Source organism: Muscardinus avellanarius, assembly GCF_963383645.1.
Source record: "Muscardinus avellanarius genome assembly, chromosome: 7".
NCBI classification, from domain to species: domain Eukaryota; kingdom Metazoa; phylum Chordata; class Mammalia; order Rodentia; family Gliridae; genus Muscardinus; species Muscardinus avellanarius.
In genome coordinates, this window is record NC_137793.1 from 82264350 (window position 1) to 82288161 (window position 23812).

The 23812-nt window shown below is 46.5% G+C and overlaps 1 protein-coding gene across 1 annotated transcript in view; it reads left to right on the plus strand.

Annotated features, from left to right (window-relative positions):
• Positions 1-23812, plus strand: part of PLXNA2 (plexin A2) — a gene marked incomplete at both ends in the record, with an annotated part of 192311 nt that overhangs the window by 63230 nt on the left and 105269 nt on the right. The window contains one exon of the mRNA XM_080699264.1: positions 11667-11801. Within this exon, the coding sequence (XP_080555390.1) occupies positions 11667-11801 (135 nt within the window). The remainder of the gene's footprint in view (positions 1-11666; positions 11802-23812) is intronic.

Genomic DNA, 23812 nt, shown 5'->3' on the forward strand with positions numbered 1-23812 from the left:
GCAAATGTAGATAGTGTCTACATGCTGGGTTCCAAAAGATTTGGGCAGGTGGGGTAGTGTAGAATAAGATGTGCTTTCTTCCCTTACCCACTTTTTTCTAGAGATGCAAAAATAGGCCTAGAAAAATAAAGGCCTGAGAGAGTTCAGACCCTGGCTCTTCTGTCTGCCAGGGTGTGACCTTGGAGAAATCACCTTACCCCTCTAGGCCTCAGGTTCCCATCTGTACTGAGGACAAGGCTGTGCCTACCTCGTTGGATTGCTGTGAGGATTAAATGAGAAAGTGTTTCTAAAGCTTTTAGCATGATGTCTAGCAGTAGTAAGAGTAAAATAAATGTAAAACGTCACTTCTGCCCAACCTCACCTATAGGGCTACATTCATTCCAACATGTGTTCTGGGAAGCCTCCTATGGGCCCAGCAATATCAAACATAGTTAGACACATGAGGCTATATCAAACAGAGTCTCTTCTCTAGGCACTTTATCTTGGGAAAGTAACTTTATATATTCACACATAAATTAACCAAGAGGCATGCATTCCAGGTTGTATTGGAACTCAAAGGTGGATTTAGTGCCAGCTTTCTGGAAAAGGTAGCATTTGGATTAGTTCTTGAAGGATGCTCACTATCTAGGAGATAGAATAAATTGTCAAATAAAGGCACAAAGACCACACTAAAAAAAAAAAAGTTGGGGACAATATTAGAAAATATTTCAAAGGCCATGTTAGCTAGAACTTAGACTCTTGAATGACAAAGTAAAAAGAGAGTGTGTGAACTTTTCTGAATTAACAGAGGAGGCAGTTAAAGATGTGGTGGTGTGTGTGTGTGTGTGTGTGTGTGTGTGTGTGTGTGTGTATGAGCACAAATGTATGCAATGAGGTTTTTTTTTCAAGAGTCCAAAAGTAGTGCATGTTCATCATTTTTTAAAAAATTAGGAGACTGAGATAAGCAAAAGAAAGAAAATTACAAACACCTGAAATTTAAGGATTTTGCATACAGAAAAGGCAGGATCAAATAAGTGTTTTAAGAAGATTAATCTGGCAGTGTTTGGTAGAATAGATTAGTGTAGGAATAGGCTGGAGGCAGAGAGATTTCTCAGGTTATTGCAGTATCACAGATAAGAGGCAATAAAAACTCAGACCCAGCCCCTGAGCAATGGGAAGGGAAACACTGCAGCTTATATGTGGTCTCCATTACTCCCAGTTACCGTGTGTTTTCTGCACCGTAGTATATTCATGCCGCGTGCATTTTTTAAAAATGATTTCTCCTTTTAGAATCTCAGAGGGTCTTCTGTTTTCAGACACAAGGCCAGGGTCAAATAGCCCTGCTCAGATTCGCTGACCTCCCTTCCCATCCCCACAGCTCCAAATGCCAAACTGGTGTTAATGAAAGCAAAAGATTTCTGTTCCAGATTATACAAAGCAGGGCAATCACAGGCCATTGAAAAGAATGAGTTAATTAAAGAGGATAATAACCCTCTTAAACTCCCCACCCTTTGCCTTTTCTTTTCCAAACTGCAGGTGGCCTTCTTTGTCAAGATGGAGGAGACAGTTCATGATCTATTCCATTCCCCAGATACCCAACACTTTCAGATGTAGTTTTTAGCCCCAAGGCAGGCATTGCCCTCTTGTTTGACTTAGGGATAACTGAGGCTGCAGAGAGAGAGAGAGAGAGGCTGAAGGAAAGCAGAAGACTGTATGCAGACCTCAGAGTCAGGCAGACCCAGCCTGGAGTTTCATACCACCACTTACCACCACTTGTGTGACCCAGCAATAAACACATAACACGTGTTATTCTGCACAAGGGGGATGCTTACCTCATAGAGTATTGAATATCATTCATGTCTATACTCCCAATCTTTTGTGTACTGGGTGACTCAACAATATGCTGAAATAAAATAATGAGTTAATAAGAGAGAGAAAGCTATTCTAAGGCACTATGCATCTCTAGTCCCAGGAAGTGCTAGTTGTCTCTTCCCGCTCCTTCCTGGAAAACGGGCTGGGCATTTCCAAAGGAGATACCCTGTCTGTCAACATGCCTACTTCTATCTCTTCCAAACACCCTCACTCGGAGCCTGGTGAGAAAGCTGTGCTGCCCTCCACATGTTCCCCAAAGGGAGCCTCTAAATCATTGCCTGCTCAAAACGCCTAAGAGTTTTATTTCTATCCCCAAACCATCAGGGCATCTCCAGGAAAAGAATCTGTGCACATTACCTTGACTGGAGATCCTGAGCGCCCCACATAGCGGGAGCTTTGGATAAACAAGGATTCCTATTTGGCAGAACTTCCTCGTCATTCTTTATTAATTCCTCCTACCGCCCCTCGACGCTCCCCTCCCCAGCTCTGTGCACTCCGTGTGAATTATTGCTTTGCCTCTACGTGATTTGATTTCATCTGAGGCTGCTCAATGCTTCGGCTGTCCTTTGCTGTGTTTATCTTATTGTTTCCCAGAACAATCAAGTGCTTCCTCTCCCCCTAGCAACAGCTTCTTCCTGGAGCCCCTGACCTGCGCAGGCCTCTTGCTGGAGCCCTGCTTACAGGTGGGGCCTGGTCTGAGAGCAGAGAAGCAGAAAATCCATCACTTAGAGAAAAGAAAACTGGCCTCTTTGGCTCCCCCCAGCCAACCTAACCCTGGGAGTTACCTTCCTCATGTAAGTGTTCAAAAAATGTTCACTGTATCCACTGTCCTCGCTCCCCAGGACATTAAATCTCAGACTGTCCCAAGATGCAGAAGTCTAGGCATTTCTGCATTGCCTAGAATATTTCACCTCTCATATGCCCTCCTGTCTTCCTGGTCCCTTGGAGTTCAAACCCCCTTTCTGGCAAGGGTAGAACCAAGAGATCTGGATTCTTTTTGTGTCCTAGTCTTGTTTCTCTTCCCTGAAGGTAGAGGTTTGGGCCCCAGGGGACCTGGTGCTTTCAGGAGTGCCGTCTGTCGTTATCCTTAGGAAGGTATGAAGCAGAGGCAGCTCCTCTTTGTTTCAGGAGGGGCACCGATCAGTGATTGTATGGCTGTCCTCCTTCAGCTGGTGAGAAGCAGAAAATCCATCACTTAGAGAAAAGAAAACTGGCCTCTTTGGCTCCCCCCAGCCAACCTAACCCTGGGAGTTACCTTCCTCATGTAAGTGTTCAAAAAATGTTCACTGTATCCACTGTCCTCGCTCCCCAGGACATTAAATCTCAGACTGTCCCAAGATGCAGAAGTCCAGAGAACAAATGGTTCCTCTGGGGCTTCCTCCCATATGCCAAGAGAAAGCCTTCGATGGCCTGACCCCTAAAATCCAGAAGCCTCTAGCCCCAGGGCTAGCCCCTTTGCTAGCCATCACCCTCCACCAGTTAAGTATCTAGGGCAGATTCTTAACATGCACAGAAATAGAAATAATTGTACCAGGAAATGTCAATCTCTAGTGTCAAAGCCCAGATGATTGACCGACAATGCGCTGGGGACCAGTGCTGGAAGTATCTTCATCAGTGTGTGTGTGTGTGTGTGTAAGAGAGAGAGAGGGAGAGAGAGAGAAAGACAGACAGACAGACAGCAGGCATTCTGAAAGCTTAGTACATCTTAGTGACCCCCTTCCTCTTCACGGACAGGAGGGACCCTTGGCCCCTTTTTACCTCTTTCTCATCTCTCCTGGCTCAGTGCAACCCATAGGCCAAGTCTTCTGGGGTCTGAAGTCGCCCTGCAATTAATTACCCAAGCATTTAGGGCCAGGCTCCTAGCTGTCCTCCAGGGAGCCTCAGCCTACTGAGCTGTGACTCTGTGCTTAGTTACATCAGCACAGCCCAGAGGGCAGGGCCAGTGACAGGCATTCTGCAAGTTACTGCTGCCTCTGTGTGTGCACGCGTGTGTGTGTGTGTGTGTGTGTGTGTGTGTGTGTGCGCGCGTGCACTCACAAACCCATGCGTGCTCGTGTATGTGTGCACTTATGTATGTGTGTGTGCATGTATGTGTGAATCTATGTGCAGGAGAGAGAAAGGAAGAGTCACAGAGACTGAATTTACCAAAGACTAGTCTATAAATAATTCGGGTCATGAAGCTCTACAAAAATAAACTTGAGTTTGCATCCTCTCTCGCAGCACTAAGTAGTATAGGTGCAGATGTGCTTGCTTTTTAACTCGGAGCACTGTCTGAGCAGCAGCGGGCCTTCTCTGCCTGTCCCCTCTGCACATGTGTACACACACACACACACACACACACACACACACACACACATCTGTACCCCACACGCATATTCATATACCAAGTGAGCCCAGAGGTCTGAGGCAAACAGAGAGAACTAAATAACAAAGGCCTCTTCCAGAGAAAGTCTCAGGACAGAAGGTGGTGAGACCTGCTGGAACTATTGTTGAGCACTCAGTTACTTTATATTAAAAGTCTAATCCCAAATATTCAAATCAGAAACACCAGGTTCCCAAGAAATCTGGGTTCAGACATAACAATACCACTTTTATATTTGTATTACACTTTAAATTTTCCAAAAGGAGTCACATTTTTACTCTTTTTTTATTTTTGGTACTGGAGATTGAACAGAGGGGCATTCTGTCTCTAAGCTATATGCTAGCCCTTTTATTATTTATTTTGAAACAGAATCTTGGTACATTTCTGAGGGTCTCTCTGAGCTGCTGAGGCTGGCCTTGAACTTGCACTTCTCCTGTTACAAGCATCTCAAGCACTGGGATTATAAACCTGCACTCCCTGCCTTGCCACGTTTCCATTCTTGTTTTTCAGTTTAGCCTTACGTCTGCCAGGGAACTTCTCTGTTAGTTCCCAAATAACCCCCATCCCCCAAATTCAGGTCAGGTGAGGTGCTGTCCCACTCCATGCTGGTCTCCCTGGGGTCACCATGCAAACTTCCCCTCACAAGGGCAGCCAGTGTGCTTGTGAAGACAGGTTGTATCGCCTAATTCCCCACCCCTGGGCTTTCTGAAGAGATCCTGTACCATTTATCACAATGTCCTCAGCTTTGTAACACAGGCCTAGCTCATGGTGGGCATGTAATAAATAACTCCTAGACAGCACTGAAATTCATAGCTAATAACTCATTTCATGTTCACAGTATCCTTTTCAAGCTAGAAAGGACAGGAGTTACCGCCCTTATTTGGCAGCTACAGAAACTATTATATAAACAAGTGAAGTGGCTTGCCTGAAGTCACACAGCCAATTAATGAGAAAGTTGGGATTAGATCCCCACTCGCCAGACAGGATCCAGGCCTCCCTCTGGGTGGTGGAGCCTGTCAAAACAATCTCTTTCCTTCCGAGAGACCCAAGAAGGTCCCCAATTCTACTCCTCTTCAGCAGCTCTTGCCAAAAAAGAAAAATTACTATTACTATACTACTACTTCTGCCACTAATAAAGTTATATTAGAGTGCCAAGTCTCAAGTAAGGGCCCCATAATTTAGAGCTAACTAGAGAAGAAATTGATGCGCAGGGAAAAATTTGTTTGAGGGACTTGCAGGTAAGCGAGTTAATTGGATATGCTGATTTGAATTGGATGTTCAAGTAAAGAGGTTGTCATTAATTTCTGTGCAGACATAGTTATGATTTAAAGGAAAGATACTAAGAGGGTTACTATTTCATTTTCATTTCCCCGTGGCCCCTCCCACCTGGAGAACTGGACTGTAAATCTCCCTGGGCTTTCTCTCACATGCTCCAGCCCTATTAAACTGAGTTTGAGTTCCCAAGTAACCCCCCGCCCCACCCCGCAAATTAGGTTCTAAGATTATTGACCTCTGCTCTCCAGGAAATAGACCGTTGTCCCACATGAACTCTGGGGGTCTGAAGAAAGAAGAAAAGATGAGGAAACTTGTATTTCCAGGCTGCCCATCTACCCTACTCCAAAACAGCTATGTTTGAGCTGGGTGTGGTGCTGCACACTTGTAATCCCAGCATTTGGGAGGCTGAGACCGGAGGATCGCGATTCGCGGATAGCCTCAGCTACTTAGTGGAGCCCTCTGCGACTTAGTGAGACCCTGTTTCAAAATAAAGAATAAAAAGTAGAGCAGGGGGTGTAGCTCAGAGGTCAAAAGCCCCTGGGTTCCATCCCCAGACCTGCAAAAACAAAAAGAAAAAAGAAAGAGAAAAAGAAAAGAAAAGAAAAAAGAAAAAGAAAACAGCTATGTTTGAGCTGGGTGTGGTGCTGCACGCTTGTAATTCCAACATTTGGGAGGCTGAGACCAGAGGATCACAGTTCAGGGACAGCCTCGACTACTTAGTGAGGCCCTTTGCAACTCAGTGAGACCTTGTTTCAAAATAAAGAATAAAAAATAGGGCTGAGGATGTAGCTCAGAGGTAGGATGCCCCTGAGTTTCATCCCCAGTACTGCAATAAATAAATAAATAAATAAATAAATAGCTATGTTTGCTGGACATGGTGGACATGCCTATAGTCCCAGTACTCGGGAGGCTGAAACAGGAGGATTACACATTCAAGGCCAGCCTTAGGAACTTATCAAGACCTTGTTTTGAAATAAAAAATAAAATAGGAGGTATAGCTCAGAGGCAGAATGGCCCTGGGTTCAAGCCTCAATACCAGCTCCCCTCAAAAAAACAAGCTATGCTTACCATTATTACCCCGTCTTTGGAAGCTCACATAGTGGCAGATAATTTGGGCTAATTTGTTGATAATTTGGCATATAATTTGTGAATCTCAGATCTATCGCCCTTCAGCCGTGTGATCTCAGAAACATTGCCTAACTCTCCCAGCCTCAAAATTTTCATCTAATATGGGAGTAATAATTGCATTTGTATCCAAGGTATTTATAAGAATTAAAGGAGTTAATTTTTACTATATACTTTCAACATTACCCAGCACATTATAAAAGCTATATAAGTGGCAGCTATTAATAAATTCATTAGGTGAACAGGTCCCTTTGAAAATGTACCAAGTGTCTCTGACTGCCTTCAGGCAGGGCTGCATTGAACTATGAAGCAAAGAGGGTTATTGGGTGTTAAATACCCTCCTGAGAAGATTACAGTCTCCTGTGATTGCCTGTTCTGTAGTCAAGTCTCTTTGTTGCAGAATTCTTCCTTGAACTCAAATGAATCTCCTTGTGCAACAATTGAGGCACACGCTTTCTTCTGTGAGTCTCAGTTAAAAACGGTCACTTTTGTCTGTAGTCAACTGTTCTTGTGCTACTTACCTTCTGGGCCTTGGCCAAGCAAAATGGCCCTGTAGCTTCTGCATATCCACTGAGGCCAAATCCTCCCAGGACAGAAGGAGCCCAGCTAGAAAAGCATGCTCAAGTGACCAGCTCCACCTGTCCCAGTCCTCTCTCTTCTAAACTGTCTCCAGGCTCCTCCACCACCTGGCTGGATTTGAGACCTGTGTGGCTTGGTGTGCTAATGCCATTCTCTCAGACTGGATTTGTGGCATGTTTTCACTTATTGCTGTCTTTGTGGTCATTGAAAACTGGCCCTCAGGATACAGGCTTAAATGCTGAAGAAAAAGAAACCTGTCACTTTGTGGGGCCCCACAGAATAGAGCCAATTAGTTGGCTTTAAAACCCCATCTGTGTTTTAGAACTCCTGGACAGTCCCTCAGCACTAGCCAGCCTGTGCCTGGCTAGATGGAGGACAACTGTAATACTCAGAACTTCCCTAGTCACTCCTGAGGTAAGGGAGGGATCTCTCTGGCCACCTGCTTTCTCTGGATGGCACTGGAGGGAGCTGGTCTGAGCCCCAGTTCCCGCCCTGACCAGCACCTCTGGTGTAAGGGCTTAGAGGATAATCTCCAACACCCTTGAGATTTGGCAGTGACTTGTCTGTGGTTCTCCCGTGACAGCCATCGAGCAGTTCTCCCTGTTATTCACAGAGGGAAACTGAGGCTCAGAGGCAGCTCACCTAAAAGTGGGCCAAGCCCGAGCAACAGCAGAGTCAAAGGGGGAACCCCGGATACCTGAGTCCCCGATCTCATGGGCCAGGCTTAGTGGCAGTGCCACTAAGGGTGGGAATGTGTTTTCTATTTCTCCTAAAACCCTCTGCGGACCTGCATGGGGCATGGGGTGTAGCTGGTGATGGAAAGGGTGTCAAGGAAGGCGAGACACTGCCTGGCTGCCTGCCCGCCTTCTGCACCCGCCCCTGCCTGGACTCTTGGCCTCCAGGCCCCCACACTCCATTTTCCCTGACCTCGTGGGGGTGTCTTGAAGAGTTACCTGAACCTGTGGCAGGTAGTATCGGGGTGCCCAGGGAGGCACAGACTTCTTGGCCCACCATACTGCACCTCTCTTCGGGGGTACAGACTGATTGGAGTAAGAGACCTTAGTTCAGGGTTGCTACCGAGAGCACCTTCTGTTCCGGTTTTAGCTTTGATGTTTGAGAATTAGATAGATTTGACTCTGGCTTCTACTGGTTGATTCAAAGATGAGGGTTGTGGAGAGGAGATTTTAAAAGCTTCTGATTAGACCTCTGATTCAGTAAGAAGTTAGTGGCGGAAACTGCTCCTAACTGCATGCAGCAGGGTGTGTGCTGATTAAGTTGTCTCTGGTTTGGCGCCAGCTCTAGTCTGGCCATAGGTACAGTCTGGTCCCATGGAGGGAAGGCTGAACCCATGGCATTCATTCTTCCTTCTGTCTTTGTGTCCGGATTTTGCTGGGGATCCAGGCCAGTGCTGGGGCTCATGGAGAGTGTGCTGCTCCAGCTGGCAGAGCATCCGCAGACTCCTAAGGCAGGCCTGAGGGAGGGGCTGGTTCTGCAGCTCCTAACCTGAGCCAGTGCCTCAAGGAGACTTTAATCTCCCTGGAGAAGAGTAGCTGGAGAGACATGGAGACATTTCCTCTTCAGGGGTAAGAAGCCGAGCCCAAGCTCCGCATGTACTGAGACTGAGGGCAAGCCAAGCAGCAGTCAGGACTATCTCATCTCCCCTTCCTCCCCTCAACAATTCAAGGACTTTAGTGACTAACAGCTACTACATTTCTGCCTTATGGAAATCTGGCCCTGTCCATCGGAGGGAAAGAATGCTGAATATTAAGGGCAGCCATTTGAATTATGGGGAGTTTTCCCAGAGGGAGAGCCTGCTCTTCCTTCCACTTGAATCTCATAATTTTAATTGCTCCGGTGTAGAGGGTAGATGTCCCAACCCTGTAACACCCCTGATGGCTCCACCCTGTGAGTTAAGTGCCCTCTGCCCCACCCCTGGAAGGAGAAGTTTTCATGATGGTTGCCCAGGCAACAGCTCTGCACACCAATGGGGCAAGAAAAGGGCAAGGGGGAGCTTAGGGGAAAGAAGAGTCCATCCCACAAGGGGAGGTGCTGGGGTTGGAATTGGCTCAGGGAAGAGTACATTCAGTTCCATTGAGGTTACCTCCTTAACTTCAAGCCAACATCACCTACCAAAGCAGGTGAGGAGGAGAGCGTGGTATCCCTGCCTCTAGGCCCTGACTTATTGACCCCATCCCTTGGGTCTAGGCTTTACAAGAAGAGATTTCTCAAGAAGAAAGATGCTACATGCTATCTCTGAACTCCAGAGCTGGAGCTGCTCACCCCCTATGGGCTCAGGGTTGGCTTCCCTCTCACCCCAATCCAGCCCCACCCAACAGGTATAGACCATGCCATCTCAGGTCCCTCAAACATGCCAGCTCTCAGTAGGGTAGAGAAATAAAAATGGAAGCCATGGTCCCAACCCCCTAACTCTGCAATTAATAATGCTGTTGACCCTCTCCACTCTGCCAGTAAAAACTGAATATGCCTCTATCCACCCATCCTTACATACTTACTATAGGGCACTGCCACTAAGCCTGGCCCATGAAATGAATGTCCTTACCCTTGCCCCTCAGGAGCTCCCAGCATGGTAGGGATAAGTAGGCAGAGGGAGGAGATGGCTAGAATAAGAGGGAATGCAAAAGGGTGTAATAAAGGAGAAGGTATATTCTTCAAAGCTCCTAGAGAAAATGTCATTTGACCTAACTCTGATTTAACACTAAAGAGTCCAGGATACTCTATCAGTTGGTTCACAGTCTGTGTGCCTCGCAATAGGCATGTCTCAAGCATTTCCTTTTATCCATCACCAGCTACACCCCAAGCCCCATGCAGGTCCGCAGAGGGTTTTAGGAGAAACAGAAAACACATTCCCACCTTCAGAATGTTGACAAGACCTATGTGCATTGGAGGCAATTAGAGAACAATCAAGTAGAGGGTCAATATACTAGGACATATACCAGGAAGAAATTAATTGACTATAATTCTAGGACAAAGTGTCTGGTAGGAAAAAAAAAAAAGGCATTCATTAGCCATTATAGAGGCCAGGAAGGCTTCCTGGAGGATGTGGGGCTCGAGCTATAGGGTATATGGGTGGGCAGTGGTCAAATAAAATGAGCTGGCGCAGAGACCATGAGTCAGTGGCCAGCTGCTATTCTAGAAAAAGAAACCGGGGATGGAGCATATTCAAGCACAGGACTCCTTGCCACCAACTTTTTGTATGACCTTAGGGACCTCTCAGAGTTGCAGTATTATATTTAAGCGTCAGCCTAGACTATACTTCTCAAACCTCTGCACCAGCGACCTTAACATCACTTGGGGAGTGGGAAATTGTTAGAAATGCATGATGCTTGGCATGGTGCCACACACACACGAAATTCTAGTGTTTGGGAGGCTGATACAGGAGGCTCGCAGGTTCAAGGACAGCCTCAGCAACATGGCAAGTTAGGTCTCAGCCAACCTAGCGAGACTCTGTTTCAAAAACAAAAAATAAAAAAGGCTGGGGGTGTAGCTCAAAGGTAGAATGCTCCTGGGTTCAATCCCCAGTACCAAAAAAAAAAAAAAAAAAAAAAAAACCAGCAATGCACAATGCCAGTCCTTATCCGTACTGAATCAGAGATTCTGGGGGTAGACTCAGCTGCACATTTTACCACGCCCTCCAGGGAATTTTGAGAGCACACCAACTTGAGAACACTAGATCTCATCACTGTCTCTCCACCCTGGCTACTAGCTAAATTCACCTACGGAACTTTTAAACCCCGCCTAGACCCCACCCACAGGGGTTATGATTGATGGGTCTGGCCCTGGTGTTCATATTTCTTAAAACTTCCTAGATGATTTCATTGTGCAGCCAGGACCAAAAAGCCCTGAACCAAATGATGTCAGAGTCCTTTCTGACTTCTGTCCTGGGATGGTCTTGGAGAGAAAGAGCCAGGATTCCTGACTCCCCACATCCCACCAGGTGAACTTGCAGACAAATAGAACCTATGTCCAGGATCACAAAGACTTCCTTACCGTCTAAAAATCTCAAATCTCTTAATGACCAGTTTTTTGATGGTTTGTTTAATTGTCCCCCCTCCATGTGTGTCTGAGGCAAGGATGCTGTTTATTAATGTTGACTCTCCCGCTCCAACCTCAAATAAGTGTGCGTACGCACACACTCACTTGCATACACGTGCATCACACAGAGCTGTAATGATCTGTAGATGCACAGGAGAATAACCACATAGGGATAGTTAAATCATTCCTAAGGGCATATATGCACACACAGATAAACATGCCATCAGAATCCCAGACCCTGCACACCGGGTGGGCTTGGGAAAGGAATTCTGTGATGTGTGAAGTGGCACTTCTATCTACAGAGTAGTGGTTGGGAGGCAGTAGCAATTGTTTCCTATAAGCCTTCTCCTCTAGGTGGAAGTAGGCCGCCCACAGGGAAGGCTGAGTGTAGATGCTGAGGACAACTTCGTTTCTCTTGCAGATTCGAGCTGACGGTCCCCCCCATGGTGGGGTCCAGTATGAGATGGTCTCTGTGTTCAAAGATGGGAGCCCCATCCTCCGGGACATGGCCTTCTCCATTGATCAGCTCTACCTATACGTCATGTCTGAAAGACAGGTAAGTGCTAACCTCCATCTGTCCTTTCCAAACCCCAGGAAACCACTGCTAATCTGTCACCTGTTCTCGAAAGCTGTTCGATCTATAAAAGAGTCCTCTGAGCTTGCCGTACAGGGATCCTGAGAGAGGTAGCTCCCTGAAGGTTTTTGCAGGGAGCCAGAGGGAAGCAACCAGGGGCCAGCCACTTCCCGGAGGCTTCTCTCTAGGCCACAGGCCCTGTCTCGGCAAGTGATGAACAGCCCCGCAAGAACAGGCCAGACTGCATGGAGCAGCTTGGTGTGATTAGGAGGTAGATTTACTGCTCTCGGGCCCACAGAGTCTGCTGCTCAAGGGAGCCAAAGAGGTGTAAATAATCCGGGCCTCCGGGCTGGGCCCTGCTCCTGGGAGAGACAGACCCAAGATAGGGCCCCAGAAGGAGATAAAATCTTGGCATGAGTCTTAGAATGGTGCAGGGTAGAAGCTGGTCAGCTCTGGGAAGCTGAAACTATGCTTGCAGAAATGGGGAGCCCTGTGAAACAGACATCTACCCTCTGCTGGTATCAACTGAGCACATTCCCCACCCTCTAAGATGGAGAGATGAAGCATTGTCCTTCCAGGTTGCATTTGTGTTGTGAGCAGAGAGAAGGCCCGTGGAGAGGGAGCAGAAGGGGATGAAGCAGGGAAGATGGAATTCACCAGATCATTGAAAACCCAGAAAACTAAGACCTTAGCAAAGGCCGACTCGTTCCGTTCACTTGGTCAGTGGGTTAACAGTTGTTCAGCACCAGCCATGGTCTTATCTTGAACAGGATAATTCAGATAAAGGCCAAAGAAGGATAAAAAGGATTGCGGGTCTGTCTCAGCAGCTGCAGAGACTGACTGAGGCTGGAGAAGGACCGGCGGCTTCCACAAGGTGCCTCCATCTCATATGTCAGTCTGAATATTCTGCAAGAATGCTGGTGTCCTTGATCAGCTTCACCCTTCCCAGAGTTCCCTTTGCCTTCTTTTCCTTTGGAAATAGGGAAATGGAATCAGGGGATAAGGGATGAGCAGGAGTAAGGGAGAGGAGAGTGGGCACATGACAGCATTAAGAGATTCAGTGAGGCAGTTCTAACTTGAAAATTACTTCTCGAGAACAGATGACACAAATCATATGCTAATTGCATGCAAATTACATCCGGAGTCTCTTGAACCCACCTGTCTTTTTCACCTTCTTTCATGTGGCCCCTGCAGTTGAGGCATAAACAGGTCCAGATGGGAACTTGGTAGAGCTGAAGGAGGTTTTACCTAACCTAGAGTAGATAAAACATTAAACTGATAAAATAGTCTTGGAAATAAATACTAGACTATCCTCCTAATAAAAGAGTCAGTAGGCCTAAAAGAAACTATTCCTGGGCATCTATTTATTGGGAACAAAGTACTGGAAAAACACCAGGAGGCATAGAGTTTGGTCTCTACCTTTCAGTTGCTCCCAGCCCAAAGAGGTAAAGAGGCATGTACCCAGATATCTGTTTTCTTCCTATTCATTTTCATTTTAAGACAGAAAGTTATATTTAAATTAAAAATAGTAGATGTTTACCCCACAAATTGAAGTGCTACATATAGAAAATAGACACAATTCAGCAAATCCCACTAGGCAAAATGTAACATTATGTTAACATTTCCTGAGTATCATCCCAGACACTGCTGCCGGGTTTTTATAGATGGAAGGGCAGATGGAGACTTACTCTATATGCCTGGGTAAGTGGTGGTCAGGAAGATGAAACAGACCCATGTTTAACATGATATTTTCAAGAAACACAGCTATGGCTGAGAACAAGGTAGGTAGCTCTGAGTAAGAGCTCTCTCCTGGTTTTTCTGAGTCCAAATATGTAAAAAAGCAGAAACAGGAAATACATGTGACCAACAAGATCTTAGTGAAACTGAGGTGCCCAGCCACATATTTTGGCTACATATCCTTTTCTCAAGTGGGATGCTTTTTGAAAATACATTCAAAATGTGGCCAAAGAGCCAGAGATAGTGGCTCATGCCTATAATCCCAGTACTTGGGAAGCTAAGACAGGACGATCACAGGTTTGAAGCCAGCTTCAGCAACTTAGGTGAAGCTCTCAGCAACATAAGAAACCCTGTTTCCAAATAAAATAGAGCTGGAGGGCTAGGGGTAGAGCTCAGAGATAGAATGCCCTAAGTTCAATCCCCCCCCCAAAAAAAAAAGTAGCCAAAGAAGAAAGCCTGGGTAAGGGCTAGACTACTGCTAAGTAGATAGGTAGACAGACAGACAGACAGACAGACATCTCTCTCTCTCTCTCTCTCTCTCTCTCTCTATATATATATATATATATATATATATATATACACACTTCTTGAGTCTATATCTGACATTACCTCTGAGAACATGAGCACTGGCCAAACCAAGTGTCCATGTAGCTTATTTATAACCATCCTCTCCTTCTGCTTCAGGTGCCTTATTCTTGTTACAATCTGTACCAAACAGGGCTATTGAGTAGTAGCCAGCCACAGTGAGCAGAAATAGGAAGAATTTGGGTTTAATGCCACAGGACTTTCTCTGGTCAAGTTAGATATTAGAAGGGGAGCTTTCTGTACCAAGTGGAACTGTGATCAGACAGCCAAGCCTAAGTGAGGTTTGTGGTGGGCCTCTAAAGCCTGTCACATGGAGAGCCATAAATCGGGTAGAAATAGGTAGCTCGGTGACTTCACCAAGGGCTGAGTCCAGAAACGGGGGCCAAAAGCAGCTCAGGAGACCCATCCGTCAGAGCCAGCTGAGCAGAGTATTCACCGACAGCTTGGACCTCTTAAAGAAGGCTATTTAACATGTGGCAGAAGAGTAATCAGTAAAAGTAAAGTCAGAATCCGGGCGTGGTGGCGCATGCTTGTAATCCCAGCATTCGGGAGGCTGAGACCTGAAGATCGCAGTTCATGGACAGCTACTTAGTGAGGCCCTCTGCAAGTCAGTGAGACCAGGTTTCAAAATAAAGAATAAAAAATAGGGCAGGGGGTGTAGCTCGGAGGTCGAATGCCCCTGGGTTTCATCCCCAGACACGCAAAAAAAAAAAAAAAAAAAAAAAAAAAGACCTGGGTCCTAAGGCCGCTTTGGGGAGAACCGGAGAACCAGCAGCACGACACTCACAGCTTCCGCTTCTTCCTTTATGAATTAGAGGCGTTACACCAGGTAATAGGATTGTCTCTGAAGCCCAGACCTCTGATTCTGGTCCCAGCTCACCATCTGATAGCTGAGTGGCCTTGGACGCATCACTTAATCTCAATGTGTCTTACACAAGATTGGTGAGAGACTCAGCTGAGACAATAAATAAAGAATTTGTTTTTACTCTACCTCACTTGCCACATAAATGCTTGTCATTACGATTTTGGATGGTTCTTCCCATCTCTTACACTTTATGGTTCCATTTCTCTGAAATGTGTAGACTGTGAATGATGATCAGGAAGGAAAAAGATAAGTGGTGTATGACCCTAGTAGCAGGCTTTAGCCTGAGCCTGGAGGTCCAGTGTTCTGGCCCTATCCAGCTTCTAGCTCCCTGGATGACCTGGGCTTTAATTTTTTAGGGACTTGATTCCCCACCTTTAAAGATAAAGATGAAAAACCTAACTCTGACATCTCTTACAGATCTTAAAGAGACTCATTGAATGTCCTAGGATTGGACTCTTCTCTCTCCAAAAAAGATAACACCAAAATCACCATTGATAGGCTTGAGGTTAGAACAAAAGAACTTTCTGAAGGAGAAATTTATGAGGTCATTTGTGCTCATATGAGCTTCTTTCCTGAATGATGAATATTACAGAGAGAGTAGGAATCCTGGTTTGGTTATGAACAAGTGCATTCTTATGTATTTGTCAGTTTTCTGTTGCTATAACAAAAGATCTGAGGCTGAGTAATTTATAAGAAGGTTTACTTGACTGCAGTTTTGGAGGCTGAATGTTGAAACAGTATAGCCTAGACTATTGCAAAGGTGTCCCTGGCTCCATCATATCAGGGTGGGTGGCATCCTAACAGGACTCTTTGTGAAAGGAGGTGCTCACGTGGTGAGATAGGAAGCCAGAGAGGCTAAGGAAGAGCCAGATTTGCTCTTTTATACTGGTTCTCTTGTAAGAAATAACCAGGATCCCAGGAGAACTATATCAGTTCCTCTGAGAGCAGTGTTTTCAATGGTCTAATTACACCCACTAGGCCCCACCACTTAAACGTTCCACACCACCTCCCAACATATGAACCCTGGAGATACATACTCAACCATATCAAAACCAAGACTTGGAGGTTCTTTGTAAGACCTTATAAAAACATCATGGGACTAGAGCTTCCCATAACTTTAAAACAAATCTCTGAGTAGCCTAATCTCACTCCTTCTTCTACCCTGTCCGAAACATTTCTCTCTCTGTTCTTCATCCTTCCCCTAAAACATGGCACCTAATTGTATCCTTGGAGCCATGTGACAGTAGGTAGGCCAAGTCCTTAGTCTCAAAGTCTGCCTAAGGGATGTTTATCTCCCCACAGAGTTAGAACCATCCAATACCAACATGGCACTCATTCTTACTCTTTCATATTCTCTCTCTCTCTCTCTCTCTCTCTCTCTCTCTCTCTCTCTCCCTCTCTCTCTCTCTCTTCTTTCTCTCAATTAACAAAATGTAATTAAGGAATAGGACTAGTAAGAAGTGTTGGGTCGTTAGTGCCACTGCCTAACAAGTCAATGTTAATGTACTGTTAATAGATCTGTGGCTGGCCAGTCCCAGGGGGAAATTTGGGAACTGATTCCCCAATCCTGCTGTTAATTGCCCAGGTGTTCCTCTGAGAGAATGACTGGTTCTTTCCTAGAAATCTGGCCCAGGCTTCATCAGTGCAAATCAACAGATGTCATGAGCATGAACACAAGTTGCCCCCCAAATCCTTGGTGTCTCCTGGAAGTCAAACAGCGAGTCAGGGGGGAATCAGGCTAGGAGCCAAGCAAAAAAAAAAAGCAACAAAATGAAAAAGAAATGGGATAGCCCCAGTTTCCACCCAACTTGTCAGGCTAGCCACTCCCAGAAAGGGAATACAACTCTGTACTCTGGGTGGATGGCAAAAGAGTATGGGATGGAAGCAATTATTCTATTTTATACTTTAATTAGTTTGAATTAGCAGAGGGAATAGAGGCATAAAATGATCCAGCGAAGGGTGAAATGGAAAAAGGGAGTCCCAGTGGAGAATGGCTCCGTGCAGGCTGGAAAGAGCCTTGGGAACAGCAGAAAGGCTGGAGATGGGTGTGCGTGTTGGCAGCGGGTGCAGACGTGGGACTCTGCTCTCAATTTTGAAGCCTGGAAGTGCAAAATAGCATAGCAGATGAAAGCTGGCACATGGACGTGAGACCGATCTCCTTTTCTTAGCCACTTGCCAAGTAGATGGCTTTGAGGAAGTCATTTCACTTTGTTAAACCTCAGAGACTCCATCTGTACAATGGGCCTAACAGTGTAACTGTCACGAGGCTTGAGAGGTGATTCATAAATTACCATGTGCCATGTCTGACTCATCACTGATGCTCTCAGTAAGTGGCACTTATTATTGTCATTAGTAGTAGGAATATTAAGATCTTCCAGAGACCTCAGAAACAGCTAGAAGCCTATCCACTATAAACGATGGCTGGGACAGCCTTCCCACTTTCCAGTAATGGCCTCCAACCTGCCATTCCAGCTGCTCCTTCCCAAGGGACACCTCAAAAGTCTCTGGCCTGGCCAAATGGCAGCAATGGACTGAGTCGCTCAAATCTGCTATTTATTTAAAAAATCCAGGAATGTGCCCGGTAGACTAAACAGTCCCGCTCCCCTCAATACACACGAGGCAGCCCCAAGCCCATATGTGAGGCCCAGGAGACTTGAAAGCAGGCATCTGTGGGGGGCAGGGAGGGGCACACCGAGCCCTGGTCATACCCCAAGCCCTCTGGGCCCCTGTTCTGCTGCATGTGTGGATGCCTGGGCCAGCAAGGGTCTCTCCAGGGGCTTTTTTTTGTGTGTGGGGGTCTGGGGATGGAACCCAAGGGGGCATTCAACCTCCAAGCTACACTCCCTGCCCTATATTTTATTCTTTATTTTTGAAACAGGGTCTCACTAAGTTGCAGAGGGCCTCATTAAGTAGCTGAGGCTGTCCACGAACCACGATTCTCTCTGGTCTCAGCCTCCCAAATGCTGGGATTACAAGCATGCACCACCATGCCCGGCTTCCAGGGGCTTTTCATTTCTGGCCTTTCCAGGTATGGAAGCAAGTCTCAAGCTCATTGCAAAACACAGGTCCACGTGCTCCAGGTAGTAAACACTCAGATCCCAGCTCTGAATGCCCTTATGTTGGCACACTCTTCTCTTTATCTATATAACCAACCACCCCAAAATTTATGAACGTCAAACAATAATTTTGTCATGTTCCATCTACATGAGGCAGGGGTTTAGACTGGGTGCACTGAAGATGGCTTGGCTCTGTTCTGCAATGTCTGTATTCTATGCTGGGTGACCAGAATGCTGAGGGTCTGGAATCATCTAGAAGCTTCTTCACAACTGGCACCTGGGAACTGGAAGCCAGGGTTGCTTTTGAACAGAGTGCCTTAGACAGGGCCTTTCCATGAGACTTGGGTTTCCTCACAGCCTGGTAGCCTCAAGATGGTCAGACTTCTGAATACAACAGCTTAGGGCTCCAAGAGTGAGAACCTTCCACATAAAGGTAGAAAAAAATATTTTTTATGATACTGGTGATTGTACCCAGGAGATTGAACAGTCTACCTTCAAGTTATACCCTCAGCCCTTTTCCTTTCCTTTTATTTGTTTAGAAACAGGATCTTGTTAGGTTCCTGAGCGTCTTGCCTTGTTACAGTCTCAAACCTGTGATTCTCCTTTCTCAGCCTCCCATGTATCCGGATCACAGGCACGTATCATCATGCCCATCAGCTATTAGGTCGTTTTTAATGAGTTAGTGTTGAAAGTCACACTGTCATCTCTTCTTCCTTTGTTCACCACTCTGCTGCCCCCACCCAAACGACTGCTGCCCGCAGTCCATGAGCACGCTTTAAGAAATAAGGCTGGAAAAAGACTGAGCGTATGGTTCCTTGTCTACCAAGGTCATGAATCCCTGGAGCATCAGAGCAGGTGAGGACTTCAGAGGTCACCCAATCTGAACCCAGATGAGAAATCTGAGGCTCAGAGGGTACCCTGTGTGGCTGCTCCAATCGGCATCACGCACCCCTACCACCCAGCTCCAGGGCTAGCAGAACCGCTCTGATTTCCCAACACACGAGGGTGCACCAGTGGCTTTGAAGTGTGCTGCCGATTTGGAGAAGGTTGTGTAAGTCCCGAACAAGGTCCACATTAAATGTCCATGGGCTGTGAAAGTGCTTCTGGGAAACCCCTGTGGGCACGGATCAGGAGTGTGGTCATACTGTCGGGACATTACTCTGTCGGGTCGTGCTGAGTTTGGAGGGCTCTGCCAAACAGGCCCCCGTGGCCTTGCTGTCTCAGGTTGCTCAGGACTGGTCCTCTTCCATGGATCCTCTGTCAGCGTTCAGGGCAGCAGTTCCTCACGCCCATGGATTACAGGAAACTGAAATTTCATCACCGTGTCTTATGTAGTTTAAGGAGGGGTAAGGGGCAAGGAGAACTTTGGCCTGGAGTTATCAGAAACAAAAAAAGTTTTGAAAGATTGTGAAGCCGCCCTTCCCTGATAGGCTTCCCTGCAGAAGGGACCTCCCAGCAGTTCTCTGCACCCTTCCGGATCCCATTTGGCATCCCGGGAAGAAGGGAAGATCTAGTTGGCCTTTGCAGCAGTGTCCAGCCAGCTTCACCAAAGAACTAATTTTGGCTTCTCTAATTTAGAAGAGGCCCTATCAGCTATTAACCTGGATCTAGAGCCAAAAAATAAGATCCCATTTCAAAGGAATTAACTGTCATGCCTATGGCGAGTGAGTCTTCTACCTGTAGCCAAAGCTCCCAAACTGTGAGGCCCCCTAAGTCACCCGAAGACTTTGGGGAAGGAAAGCAAAAGACGTGGGGAACCGCACTTCCAGATGTCCCCTGCTTGTGTATTTTGGCATCTGAGACTATTATTTGAATTATGCATATTTATTTAGTCCAGGCGATAAGGCTTCCCAGGGCGCAGGCAGAGTGCGCCAAGGTGTATTTTGACAAGGCGGATGGAGCCTCAGTAACAGAAGCCCCCCTCCTGCCTGGGATGGGAGGCAGGAATGTGAGGGGGTAGGAGGAGAGCTGAGCCTGAGGGACTTTGGGGAGAATTATAGAGTTTGCGGATTAAGCAAGTGAGGATAAGAGCATTGCTGCTGCTCTTTTGTTTTAGAATGTGTCACTTTCGATCTGAGCCTTTGATGCACATGTGTTTCTGGTTAAGGATGAGGACCCCAGTGTGGCCCGGGAGCTGAGTGTTCACATCAGTGCCTTTCCTAAAAGGAGGATGGAATGCTGCCTCTGGGAGTGCGTGGTGCAGGGCACAGAAGCGCCGCCACCTAGGATTTCATTTTCTCTCTTTCTTTCCCATATTTCCAATGTCAAGGACCCAGAGGCTGACACGGCGTGGGCTCCCTAGCTATTAGTATTCTCATGGGAGCATTTTTTTAATAAGTATTTTCACATGAGGAAAAAGAAATGCAAACCCACCCTATTAATCAGCCGCTTGGCTTGCTGTATTTAAGAGAGAGAGAGAACTCCAGCTTATTTTAAAATCCTTTGGTTTGGAAAGAAATGATTGAACACAATGCCCAGGATGAGCAAAACGGTGCCCAAAACCCTCATTTCTCTAAATGGGCAGGGGGCTTGGAGACTCTCTCTCAATTTCTTGCCACGGGCTTTGATTCTCCTTCTAGGAAGGACTATGGAAAGCGAATGTTCTGACTTGCTTAGAATGCTGTCCATTGGACCCAAGGATGGGCAATCACAGTGTCTAAAAACCAGCAGAAAACCCACCTTCCCCAGCCTTTTAAATATGAGAAAACCAATGCCCAGAGAGGGCCCCAATTTCCTGGGTCATCATCTGAACAGCCCAAAGAGCCAGGGTTGGTGCTGATTTCACCTTGCCCAGCTTCTTTTCCCAACGTAACACAGCTTTGCTTAGTGTAGTCAAGAAAAAACACTGGTTGTGTTTAAAAACTTTTAATTTAAAAAATTAAAAGCAACCTAGGCCCAAGAGAGTCTGCGAAGATATTCCCTAGGGTCGAATTAAAATAGGTAGATTTGCATATCATTTGCATACACCGACTCATTCATTCAACAGACATTAAGTGTCTACCATGTATAATGCATGGAGCTATCCACTGACAAGTCATTTGCATATGCAGATATAGACAGGGCTGTCTTTCTGAGGAATATTCTAGCAACGATTTTGATAAATAGGTCTGCCCTAGACAGGCATGGTGGTACACAGTTGTAATTCCAGTACTTGGGAGGCTGAGACAGGAGTATGGCAGATTTGAGGACAGTCTCAGCAACTTATGGAGACCCTGTTTCAAGATTAAAAAAAAAAAAATCTTAAAAAGCTGAGTGTGTAGTTCAGAAGTGCAATGCCCCTGGGTTCCATTTGCAGTACCAAAAAGAAATAAATAAATAAAAATTATAAAAATAAAGGGGTCTGCCCTAAAGATAGGTACCTAGGTACCTTCTACATTTCTTTTTGCACTTTTCAGTGAAACAATGGTACTACTAAACATGTTTTTGTGTAGAGATGAATACAAGAGAATCCCTGCTCTCAGGGCATTCGCCTTCTGGAGGGAAGGAATGAAGTGTAGATTAAAAAAAAAAACAAAACAAAAAAAAACGAGGTAAGCACCCTCTAGAAGACACGTGTAGAGTGCTCAATGCTTGGAGTAAACGTCCACCGGGACTTGCTCTGTTCCCTCCTTGCTTGGAGTCTCAGGCATAGGGCTCCCTCTCCTGACACAGGAATCTAGAACCACTCCAGACCCAGAGGCTATGCGGTGAAGAGCAGGCCTTTGTTTGCAAAAATGAAGTGACTCTAGAGAAAGAAGGGTGTACCAGAGCCAGTGTGAAGCCAACAGACACCAAGCCACAAAGGCTATGGGCTCTGCTGCGAGGCCTCGGGCACATTGCTTCACCTCTCTGTGCTTCAATAGCCTCATCTGTAAATGGGCATAATTGTGGCGTCTGTAAGAGGATTACATTTAATGAACTAATGCATAAAATGAACTCTAAAAGGCGCCTGGCACGGGTTAGCTACTTAATAAATGTTTGTGGTAATTATATTTTTATGGTTATGCCCCTTGTCTCATCACCAGGCCGAGCCCTGCAGAGTAGGCTCTGCATACAACCACACCTAACAAAGACACTCCACCACCCACCTGGCCTCTCAGCTCTACTTTAAGACATGTTGAAATCTAATATTTATGCCATGTTTCTCTTACTTTAGTTTACAAACATGACCTCAGCTAATGAGTATTATTTTCCCAGCCTTTTCTACAGATAAGAAAACTGAAATTCAAACTGGCTCAGTAATTTGCCCAGAGAAACAACAACCAACGCTAGCAAACTACAGGTCCAGGCCCTCACCCCTCACTTTGAAGGCGCCCTCATTTCTGAGACCGCGCCCCCTGGCGGCCGTCTAGCTCCCCTCCTGCGCTCCCTCCTCCTGATTCCAAATGAAGCAAAGGTCTCCAGAATCCTGGAGACCTGCAGGCTCAGTATCTTCTTACCTGACACACACAAGCAACTCAAAGTACTGTACTATTTTGTTTAGTAAATAAATAAAACCAGCACTGCCCCAGGCCCTACATGGACAGTCAGACACTCCATCTCTGGTGATAAAAGAGTGGAGAGAAAGAAAGCACCATGCACCAGGAAAGTTACCACTGCTTCCTTTATTCTGTGCAGCAGAACAAGTGCCCACAAGAGTTCCTCTCCTTCCTACAGCCACCATAAAGACAGGGATCATCATCTCCATTGGATGAATGCACGGGCAAGGCCCAGTGAGGTTGAGTCACCTGAGTGAGGTGTTCGGAATGTGGTGCAGATCTGGGTAGCTGCAGAGCTCCTCCTGCCCACCCTCTCCTGCCACCATGTAGGGACTCTGCGGGTGACATCATGATTCTCCTTTCCATTTCCTTCCCCACCCACAGCTCAGCTTAGCAAAGAAGAAGCCTTACAAGGAGGGCGGGTACGGTGCACATGGGAGTCATTGCACCCAAGCCCGGATTCGGCCTCAATTCCAAGTGTGAACTAGGCAACCCAGGGTCAGCTCAGTTGCTGGCTCCAATTAGCAGTTCTCAGGTTCAAGGAAGCCTCCTGTGTCCACCTCTTCGAATCACCCAGTCAAAGGTGGTCTCCTGCAGTAACACCTCAGAATTCCGCAGCCTGCGGCCTAGCCCCTTCAACGTGCCCCTCCCCCGGCTTCATGCCTTGAGCTCTGGTAATTGAATGTGTTTTGTTTAGACCATAACATTTAGTGCCACTTTGGATTTCCAATTAGACATCAATCAGATGCTGAGAGTCTGATTCATTTTGTTGTTTTGATCAACACAAAAGATGGCAACATCAGAGGAGCCGTCGTAAAAAGTTATTTCCAGGCGCTGATGACTGGGGCCGTGGCTGTGATGTGAAGCCACAGTGTCAGAGGTGTGCAGAGGCGCGCAGAAGGGAACGGCAGGAAAGGGGAGGATGTCACCCTTGGGAGGAAGGGCAATCTGAAGTCCTAAGGCTTCCCCCAGAGGGCAGGAGGGGGCCTTGGGCACTGGGTGACTTGACAAGACTCCTCCATAAGGGAGCCAGGGACTTGGGGAACAAGATGGAGAAGGAGTGAGTCTCTACCCTAGCAGGTTTCTCATGCAAATGGTTAGTTCTGGACCAAAGGAGCAGCTTAGGACTTTGATCCATGAACCTAGTGTCCTTGGGAGGCCTTGACCCTGGTTGCTGTCTTTTGAACTTCTCAGCATGCTGAGCCAATTTACAGAAATATGAGCCGCTCTCCACTGCCCATGATTTCCTGGATAACTGTGCATATGTGCAGCCTGCTGGACAAGCCATCTTTC